This window comes from Halichoeres trimaculatus, unplaced genomic scaffold, assembly GCF_033239565.1.
Source record: "Halichoeres trimaculatus isolate MK-OKI-2021-1 unplaced genomic scaffold, fHalTri1.1 fHalTri1_scaffold_12, whole genome shotgun sequence".
In the NCBI taxonomy this organism is placed as follows: Eukaryota; Metazoa; Chordata; class Actinopteri; order Labriformes; family Labridae; genus Halichoeres; species Halichoeres trimaculatus.
This window is the reverse complement of record NW_027437190.1, coordinates 32410761-32421757: the sequence shown is the minus strand read 5'-3', so window position 1 is coordinate 32421757 and position 10997 is coordinate 32410761. Positions and strand designations below refer to the sequence as shown.

General features: G+C 42.5%; 1 protein-coding gene across 2 annotated transcripts in view; it reads right to left on the bottom strand.

Annotated features, from left to right (window-relative positions):
• cpne4a (copine IVa) overlaps nt 1-10997 on the bottom strand; it is a 53039-nt gene that overhangs the window by 5747 nt on the left and 36295 nt on the right. For both annotated transcript variants that reach the window (XR_012599350.1, XM_074683315.1), the window contains exons 10-15: nt 9989-10048; nt 9511-9644; nt 9046-9100; nt 6598-6649; nt 4153-4286; nt 3815-4051 (exon numbers count right to left, since the gene is read on the bottom strand). Coding sequence is in view for 1 of the 2 variants with exons in the window: in XM_074683315.1 (XP_074539416.1) it covers nt 3815-4051; nt 4153-4286; nt 6598-6649; nt 9046-9100; nt 9511-9644; nt 9989-10048 (672 nt within the window). In the remaining variant the exon portion in view is untranslated. The remainder of the gene's footprint in view (nt 1-3814; nt 4052-4152; nt 4287-6597; nt 6650-9045; nt 9101-9510; nt 9645-9988; nt 10049-10997) is intronic.

Below are 10997 nucleotides of genomic sequence, written 5' to 3'. Positions count from 1 at the left end.
ACAGAGAGGGGGCCAGGTAGGGTGGCCAACCCCCTCATGGCCCAAAAGCACCTGTTAAAGTGCCCTCAGGAGACAAAACGTGTGCCACATTGCCTTCTTGGTTGGCCAAACACACTTAACTGCCTTTTGGATGGTCAAAATATGATAAATTGCTCTTTTGGGTGACCAAAATGCATATTTCTCTTCTTTTTGCCCCTGCCCTTAAAAAATCTGTGCACGCCACTGCACCAAAATGTTTTTTTTTTTTTTTTTGAAGTTCCTTTCAATTTTTTTTTATTATTATTTGTTGCAAACTATGAAGTGATAGACATGTCAAGATCATATGAGAATTGATCTTATGGCACAAAACTTAATTAGGTAAGAGTTTCGGAAAAATAGCTGATGTAGCTGGTGCAAGAGATCCCAGTTTGTTGATAAAGTTTGTCAGTGATAGAGCACACTTTACAATCATTTTGAAGTTATTCTGCAGACCCCCATGCTTTGGGAAACACTGACCTAAAGAGCGCCCCCTGGTGCCTGTAAAAAAATTCTATAAATTAGCCGCATTTTCAAATAAACTGCAGGGTTTAAAGCGTGAGAAAAAAGTAGCGGCTCATAGTGCCTAACCCTAACCTTGTTGCTGAATGTGGTCATTTCTGACTGAAATATAACAACTTTGGCTTTCATGCATCTATTGATGTGTGTTAAAAGACAATAACATGAGTAAAAATTGAAATATTTGGGGGAAAATTACTTTAAAACACACTTGAACCAAAAATATCAAGGACCCCCTGTTGAAGACCTCTACTCTAGGGTAAAAACAGACCTCTGCTGCGTCTGCTTCCTCCTTTGAATCTCAGACACAGACTCTCATCCATCACTCAGATTAAAGCCACGGGCAAAAATCTGCCGTGCTGTAAAATGAGCCCAAGCTGTGAGAATAAATCTCTGCCGTAGCGTTCGTAACCTTCAGACGTGTTGCTGACTGAAACTCATTTAAGAGAAATCTTGAAGTCCTCTCCACAGACTGGAGGCAGATTGGCTTCAGTCTTCCTCCTTAAAGAGTGAAAACTCATTTCTTCAAGAGCTTCACACTTGCTGCTCTCATCTCCTCCTCCTCCACTTCCTCTCCTCTCCGGGCTTATTGCTTTACACTCCTCCTCAGTTATTTGAGGGTCACACACAGTTATATATACACACTGTAATGTACGCTATCAACACACGTCCCTCTCAGTAACACACCATCTGCTACCCGCCACAGACCACCACAGCCCAGGCTGTCATCTGATAAATATGTTTTTAAGAATATTCACGACAGCACAACATCACACTTACCACGACGACTGATGAACATTTAAATCACAGTTTCTTTTTAGAGACTGTTTGTGAATACTTATGAAGGAGACACAAAGATCATAAACAAACAAACACAGAGATAAAAATGTTAAAATATGAGGAAAAGTCTAAATCAGTGATTTTGAGATCAGATTTGAAGGAATGTAAGTGAAAAAATCTGGAGAAGTGACAGAGATGTGTTAGCATGGAAGAGTAGAGGAGCTAATAATGCGCCCTGAGGGACTCCATCTGCAGAAGCAGCAGCAGGCGAACTCACTCTTCCTAGCTCATTTGCTGCCATTGGCTTATAAAGACGTTAATTTTTTTGTTTTTCAGCAGGGGGAGGCAGGGTCTGGAGGAGCTTGTCAATCAAAATCCTGCTCGTAAACTACTGTGGGTGAGAGCGGTGTGCTCTTTGGATGAGAGCTCATCATGGATATGAGGAGAAGATGTGAGATGGCATAGGCACCAATTTTTCAGAGTTTTTTTTTTTTTTTTCCCCAAATATGCCCGACTGAATAAAACAAACTCATTAAAAACTTGAAACCTCTGTGAAACGTGCTTGTAAATTGTAAATTGTGGTAAACATCCGCGGGCTTTGTGTTCTGTTTGTGCCTGTGTTCTGTTTGTGCCCACAAATACGCCCTGTGACGCGTTAGGCAGCGGGCCAAACCCCATTCAAAAACTAGAGTGTTTTTATTATTAGCACTTTGTAGACCACATCCCCGTCCATCTACACCTAGGTGACCACAATATATATTTTTTAGATAATTCAGCACTAGTTTGGCCTGTCCAATCATTTGATCAAAGCCAGTTTATTTACTTTTGTGATGACTTGTGCCCATAAGAGGTCATTCTCAGCCATGCCAAGACTTAAGACATGGATTAAATCCACCATGTCCAGCGACAGACTGACAGGCCCGGCGATGATGCATGTGCATCAGAAAGTGGAGGTGAACCAGGAGAATATCCCTCGATGGTGGGATGCCTCTGGTCATGGGAGGATTCAGCTAGCCTTTGATGTAAAAAGTCCTTCTGTTTTTTTTTTATTTTTTTTAAATATACATTTTTGTTTGGAAAATACTGATTTCACATCATTAAAAGTAGTGGTGGGACTTGATTAAAAAAATTAATTGAATTAATTATGTCATTTGTAATTAATTAATCGTAATTAATCACATTTTCAATTCAATTCAAACAGATTTTGGTAAAAGACTAAATCATTAAATATTCTCATATACAAGTTTAAACAACAAAATCCTGTTTATTTTGTTCAGAAGATGTTTTTTTTTGTGGACACTACTTTCAAGTACATTCATCAGCCATAATGTGATAAATAGTGCTGTCAGGAGGTTAAAAAATAATCTAATTATTTACAGGATTTGTAATTAATTAATCTAATAAATCACATTTTAATCTCATATCTGCTTAAGGTCCCCACATAAAGAATTTGAATTCTAGGGCATTACAAAATTATAGTGCATGACTAATCAAATGAATACACGAAAAAGAGAAGATTTGTAAATCTTTTTTTTCTTCAACTAGTCAATATTAATTAAAATGTCTGTGTTCCCTGCCATTGACAGTCAATTACTGTTTACTGCGTCTATAGAAGTAAATTATTTTTTCCAGCAAAGGGAGGTGGCGTCTGGTGAAGCTTGTCAATCAAAATCCTGCTCGTAAACTACTGTGGGTGAGAGCAGTGTGCTCTTTGGATGAGAGCTCAGCATGGATATGTGGAGAAAATGTGAGATGACAAAGACATAGCGAGACGCTGCAAGTCAGAAAAGTTCAGGCAGCTCACGCTCCTACTGAGGATGTGTTGCAGTAGTTCAGAAAGAAAGAGCGGCGCCATCATGAGGAAAGAAGGCGGAGATCATGGAGAGGATCAAAGGATGGAGCGCATGAGATGAACACGAACACAAAGTACGTTTTGTCTGTTTTTTGGGATCAAAAACAGGAAGAGAGACATAAAGAAGAGAGTCCACTCTTCTTCCGTAATTTTGGTGTTCACAATAGCTGCGTTTCAGTTACACTTTTTCACAAAATAAGAGCAATATTTCTGAAGCTTCAAAACAGCACAATTGCACCTTGCTGGTGTTTCCATTTCAACTAGAATTGCGAAACTTGAGAAAAATAATACGTAACGTCTGTCTAGACGTGTGCATTGTTATGACAACGTGACGTGTATTCGCGTAAAAAAGATGTTTCCATTGCACTTTTGCAATAAAATTCAATGTTGAAACTTCTGGAAAACCACCAAATGAGAGCGTACAGACTTCTAATTGAAATTTGAGAGGTTTTACGAAAATGCAATGTTTCCACTACCGTTTCTTTATTGCGATATTTACGTTTTGCGCAATTCTAGGTGTGATGGAAATGCAGCTATAGTCATAAAAAACAATATCATTTAGGTTTTGAAAGATCATTAAAGATGTGTTTATATTGGCTGGCAGCTAATGAGCTAATGAACCTTTGAGTTAAAGTCTAAAAGACTCACGTGTTTGAAGTTACGAAAGGGGACGAACTGGACGATGTCCCGAACAACAGGTTCTCCTTTAGGCGATCGCAGGATCCCGTCATCACCGTCCAGCATCTGCATGTCGCTGAAGTCGGCGTTCCCGATTCCCACGATGATGACAGACATTGGGAGGTGGGAAGCCCGAACGATGGCTTCCCGGGTGTCAGCCATGTCGGTGATGACGCCATCTGTCAGGATCAGCAGGATGAAGTATTGCTGCGAGACAGAGAATCAGTTTCACTCTTCTTGACCAACCAGACAGCGGGATCACAGCAGACCAATCAGCTGTCTGTTTAATGAGGGTGTCTGGTTCTTACCATAGCCTCTTTGGTGTGGACCTCCTGTGAGGCAGAGTTGGCGACCTTCTGGATGATGGGGGCGATGTTTGTGGGGCCGTAGAGCTGCAGTTTGGGGAGGCAGGCCTGATACGCCTCAACCACCCCCTGGATACCTGACAGGACGGGAACACGGAGACAGGGTCAGAGTACAGAAGCTGACATGGTTAATCTGGTTTGAGGTGGTCTGATGTGGTTTTGAGGAGAATTAGATCACTGCCAGGCGCTCGTTTTTTTTCCTGCTGAGCTGAGAGCTCCTTGATTGAACTTCAACACACGAGGGGAGAGAAACGGCTCTGAGGACAGACGCTGTGAGTGTTGATTAAGAGTGTGAAGAGTCTCCTTGCCGATCATTGACCTTTAACACCTGAGTAGGTGTGAAACCTTCAGCTAAATAAAGTCTCCTTTTATTTCTTTATTCCTCTCTCAGCGTCAGACTAAAGGCCTATTTCTCCTCCCCTTCGTCCTTTCATACTTCCATGTGTCTGTTATGTTAGCATTGCAGTTAACCAGTGCATCCACCGGGGGGAGCAGCTCAGAGTCAAAAGTTTATGACAACAAAAAACTCTTAAACAAACATAGCGACTATGGAGGAGTGTTGTTAACTAACGAGGCAGTATTGTAGGAGGTGGTGGCTGGTGAAGCTGTTAAATACATCATGAAAGTTCCGCCATTGTTATTTCTTCTTAATGTCTCACTAAAGCTACAAGTCGGATAGTAAAAGCAACACTAATTAATTCCATTGGTCCCATACATAGACAGTAAAAAAATGGATGTCATCTTGCTTGGCTCGAAGTGCGGTCGCCACAAAAACTGCTCCCCCTGGTGGTTGGCTGCAGTATAGGTCAAAGAATCCATCTTTCCAGTCATTCCAGATGGGCTGTGGCAAAACTTTAAAAAAATGTTACACCTCGTAGAAATGTTTCTCACATCTGATTGTTGTGGTGATTTGAAGATATCATTTGGCTGTCTTGTATTCAGGTCCTCTTTTTTCGGAAGAGTTTTGTTTTCATTAGTTATAAGAGGTTAAAAACAAGGCTTTACGTCACGTTTAACGATGATTGACAGCTGCTGTTGTTGTGTATTTTTTTCTGGGATTGTAAAATATGTCAGGAGGTAGAGTCAGGAAGTGATTACACTTTCAAAAGAAAAAACATTTTTCTTTCTTCTTTTCATTCTACTTCAGTGGATATCTCCCAAAAAGTGGCTTTTGGACAAGACAGTTATAGCACCACATACAGGCCTGGCATGCTTACTATAGTGTTTTCAGTCCGTCAGCGTTTCTGTGTAAATGCAGGTTTTTTTCACTGTAATTCGGCGTTTTCAGATGAAACGCTGTCGTGTTAACGGGGCCTTATTTTACAAAAATCACTTTTAACCTAATAGCAGCTATTTGCACATTTCTTCATAACAATTCTACATGTTTTATTGCAGAGTGCCTAAGTAATTTTTCTTCTGGCTCTAAAAGTTGCTGTAACACAACAAATTCTCAGTTTGGGATCAATAAAGTCATTCTATTCTATTCTATTCTATTCTATTCTATTCTATTCTATTCTATTCTATTCTCTTCTATTCTATTCTATTCTATTCTAAACTGATCACCTGTCAAATCAGTCCATAGAGAGTTGAACTTCTTTTTTTTTTTGACTCTGTTGACTGAAAGGAGAGCTAACACTGTTAGCTTCTGTTAGCATCACATTGGTTAAAAATGTAGCAAACACATCAGTTTCTGTTAGCATGCTAATTTAGCAGGCTAAACAACATGTATGATTTCATCCCAGAACAGGAAAGAGAAATTTCAGTTTGGCGGTGTCTTTGAAAAAAGGAAATGACACCCTGAGCGGTGGTGATGACGGTGGCAGAGGTCAAAATGTTTTAACTGAAAGGAATGTTAACTGACAACAGCAGGAAGAGGAGCGTCTATTCCTGAGAAATCACTGGGACTATTTTCAAAAGCTGTGCTCATAAATCATAAAAAGATTAAAAATTATTTAAAACCATCTGTCAGTAAAAGCTCCTCGTCAGCATTTATGAATCTAAAGTTAGCAGCTGGGTAATGAGAAGTAAAACGTTTGATTGGTGTACCTGACACACCTGAAGAGTTAGTTTCATCGTGACTGAGAGTTTCACAGACCAGAAGGTTCAACACGAGTCAGAGACAAAAGAAGAAACACCGTCTCAGCTGGACTCTGAGATCAGCAGCTCCTAATGATCCATAGTCTCCTGCAGTCATCCTCAGCTCCTTCATCATTACCAGTGCTCCTCCAACCTCCTCATCAAAAACTCATCTCAGATCAAACAGCTTCCTCTGAGCGCCGCTTCACACGCTACACACACTTCACACACACTACACACAGCTTCACATGCTCAGCATCAAATATTTGAGTCAATTTTCTCCTTTCAGAGCAGATATATTAAAGATGATACCTGCGCACTCTGGATTCTCCTCGTTGAAATTCACTGCAAAGTCATGTGACACCTGGAACAAGACGAGAAGAAGAATGTGAGACGGTTTTTATTAATTCAGAGGCTGTCAGCTGAAAAAAAACTCTGATTCTAGCTCAAGAGTTTAATTCATTCAAATAAAAACTGAAAACACTTTTGTTTTACACAATTGTTTGATAGCTGTCTGTACCTCAACTTACCTCTTTTTTCTCTGACATCCTGATCCTAACTTTCAGAAACTCCAACCACTACTTTGTGTTGGATTACCTCTGAAGCGAAAACAGTAGGCATGTAAAGTAACCATGGTTGCTAGGCACCACCCTGTTGGCTATGGCTGCCTTTTGCAGCAGCTCTCTCTTCTTTGTCCGTTTCTTGTAATTTTTTCGTCTCTTTTTTATCATCTTTGTATTTGGAGTGGATCATTACATCGTATGGCTCATTTGTTGGTCATGGACACTAAACTAGTTTTGTCTTCAGTGATATTTTTACTACTTTTTCTCCTGTGTTTGTCCGGAGATCCTACATGTAACCATGGCTGCATTGTTTACATGTGAACTCAGCTGATAGCAGCCTGTAGCATGTCAATGCTAACTGGTGCAAGGCCAGATGATTCCGACAAGGTGAGGTGAAGGAGGTGAGGACGACGTGCATCGTTATTGGGAACGTAAGATCTATCTCCAATAAGATGGACGAGCTAGATATGCTAGCCCAGCCACAGAGGGAATACCAGAGGGCAGAGTAGCATCATGCTATTCACAGACATGGCTAACAGAGCTAACACCAGACACCAACACCACATTGGAAGAGCTTCACCTGCTGTGAGCAGACAGGATCCAGGAGACAGAGACTGAACAGACTGCTGAAGAAGCTCAGTCCTGGACCCTGTGGAGGTGGAGGCTGGCTGACTGGACAATGATGGACAAGCTGTCAGCATCTATTTTCTTATGGAGCTTTTTGCACTTTCTATACACTTTCATACTTTTGTTTTCTTGATTGCTGCAGTGACTTCAAGTTCTTGTTGTACTTGTTAAAATGACAATAAAGATCTATTCTATTCTATTCTATTCTATTCTATTCTATTCTGATGCAGTTCATGGTAATCAAGTCTGTTTGCTGTGAATGTGTCGCCCTAATCTGACGTCAGTTTATCATCACTTTGTCAAAATGTGTTCGCTTTGGAAGAGAAGAAACAGCCAGCGAGCGACTAAGGGTGATGTCGTAGCAGAAATCTAGTGGCGTCTTGTTTCTTAAAGATGCATTTTATGCCGCTTCCTCTTGGCCCTTAAAGTGATACTCCGGGATGGAACAAGTTGGGTCCTATCACAAGGTTTAGGGCAGAAATTACCCCTACAGCAGTGAGGGGGTGTTTGGTGTGTGCAGCAGAAGCCCAGAGCGCACACACCAAACACCCCCTCCCTGCTCCTCTGCAGGTTTCCTCTGCATTCAGACGGGGCCAATTTTTACTTGACCAAAAACACAAATAAACGGACTCCCACCGAAAAATCTGACATGGGTCTGCATTCACGCTTTATTTAAAGAATTTTCAGTGCGTTACTTTCACACAAAAACACTGCTAAACAAGGCTCTAGTTCTCATCGTGTCGTAAAACGGCGCTACCTCCGCTGCAGAGCCACAGCTGGCTACGAGGCACTTGCCGCTTAGTGTATCAGTCCGCGCACGTGGCGTGCCAGATATAAACAAACGCAGGTAGTCTGCCAGGACGAAGAGACACGATGAGAACTAGAGCCTTATTTAGCAGTGTTTTTGTGTGAAAGTAACGCGCTGAAAATTCTCTAAATAAAGCGTGAATGCAGACCGATATCAGATTTTTTCGGTGGGAGTCTGTTTATTTGTGTTTTTTGGTTTTCGTCTGAGTGCAGAGGAAACCGGCAGAGGAGCAGGGAGGGGGTGTTTGGTGTGAGCGCTCTGGGCTTCTGCTGCACAAAAACACTACTGTAGGGGTAATTTCTGCTCTAAAACTTGTGATAGGACCCAACTTGTTCCATCCCGGAGTATCACTTTAAAGCAGAGGGCCAAAAGGAAGGGGAGGGAGAAAGAATGACTGTTTGGATTGGCCTTAAAGCGTTAGCTTGAGGTTGCTTCATGCTAACTCCAGCCTGTGGGCTAAGAGAGCAGTTAGCTTAGCTTCCATGGTCTTACAGGGTTAGGATCAGGACCAGGCGTTAGATTAAGGGTTAGGGTTTGAGGAGATGGGCGTGTTCAGACAATCAGAGCTCTTTTATAGCACCGCAGCAGAAGAGCATCATGGGAAGGGAATAACTTTTAAAAAACAAACCCCCCAGTGTGAGGAGGAGGAGGAGGTCGGCTGGTAATCACCGTCGCCCGGCAGGGTCTGCCTCCCCCTTCCTATGCCCTCCCCTCGCTGACAGAGAGCATGCTGGGAAACGGCGAGCTGAGCAGTTCAATTACCTTGTAGTCAGGAGGGATCTGAGCCCCGAAGCCGAACGCCGGGAACATTTTGTCACTGTGAGAAAAGAAGGAAAGAGAAGGAGGAAAAAAACAGGCGCTAAGGGAGGCATTGTGATTGGCTGCCAGCAGGAGTTAACGAGGTCATTCAGTGAACTGCTACTTCAGCACAAAGCAGAGAAATCACTCCTGATTGGCTGAGAGGGTGTCCCCAAGAAACTAAAGAGCAGACAGAGGAAGACTACCAACCATCAGGAACAGACGAGAGGGGGACTTGATTTGTGAAAAGGAGAGAAAAAAGCCGCAGGGCTCCAGAGAGGAACAACGACAGAGAGAAGACGAGTCACGACCTGTCACATCGAGTGTCACAGGAGTCGAGTATAGATCCCTGAACATCTGTTATTGATTGCATGTTTCCTTTAATGAACAGACTGATCTGATTGGCTGCTGACTCAGGTGCAGACCTACCTGTCGTAGTCCTGGCAGATCTCCCCCACAGCCACCAGAGCCTTCAGGTACTCGTTGGGCTGGAACGGGTGGATGTAGTGCAGAGAGCAGCTGTTGCGAGGGTCGCCATTAGAGGCCGTGAAGTCGATGGCGACCTGTAGGAAGATGACCAATCAGAGAGCAGAACCAGGAAGAATCAGCTGATGGTTCATGTTCTTCTAAATTAAGATGCAAGCGCTAAAACAAGCGCTGGTGAGTGGAGCCAGGTGAGAAGAGCTCAGCCAATCAGAGCCCTGTAAAACCAAAGACTGGTTTAACTGGTTCAACTGGATGCAGTTAGAGCCGGGACATGGGAGGCTGCTGAAAGTGTTGCCATGGTTACTGTTTCCATAGTGACATCAGGATTAATCTGAGAAACAGGGACACATGCTAACCTGATGGAAACGTGTGTGTGTGTGTGTGTGTGTGTGTGTGTGTGTGTGTGTGTGTGTGTACTCACAGTAAACTGGATCTGGCAGCCCCCCATGATGTAATCCAGAAAGGAGTGCATCTTGATGATCTGCAGACAGAGGGTGAAAACCTTTACTCACCCTGAAATCACCTGTTTCACTCACCTGCTGATCAGCTGACCGGTAACAGCCAATCAGACTCATGCTGGTGAGCAGGTGAAAACTCTGGACAATCAGATCCATTTACAGTCATAACAGTTAAGTCGATATTATAAGAGTGGATTTATTTCTTTAAAACGCTACAGCCACCGTTGCCATGTAAAGAGTAAGCTGGCGTTTTCAGTGAAAACTCTGACATCACGCTCCACTTTGCTACCATGTTGTGCTTGTGCTGCTCAATCTGCTGAATCTGTGACTGTCTTTCAACAAAATGAGCATCTGTTGCTCCACTTCTGCTCTTAACATTCACCAACACACCAGATGATCAGCTCAACTCTACTTCAGTGAAGATCTACCAAAAGCTTCTTCTGGACAAGACAGTTATAGCGCCAACTTCAGGCCTGGCATGCTTACTACAGCGTTTTCAGTCCCTTAGCATTTCTGTGCAAATTGGGTTTTTGGATGAAATGTTTTTGTGTAAATGGGGGCTGAATCTTCATCTGTTAACCCCTGAACTGTGAAGCTCAACCTCATATCAGGCCATGTGAAGTGGACTTAAACTGAGACACTGAGAATTCACTTCTTTTTGAAGCCATAATTCCCCCGTCACAGGCGCCGCCATTGAAGCAGTTGAGCAGCCAGAGTCTGGGCAGTAAAGGCTGTGAGGGATTCTGGGAGAATCTGAGTGAAGTCAGCGGACAAAAATAAGAATTATTCTGTTCTTTTGAAAGTGTAATCACTTCTTGACTCTACCTTTTGATATATTTTACAATCCCAGAAAAAAATACACAAGCACAGCAGCTGTCAATCATCGTTAAACGTGACGTAAAACATCTTTTAACCTCTTATAACTAATGAAAACAAAACTTTTCAGAAAAAAGAGGACTTGGATACAAGACA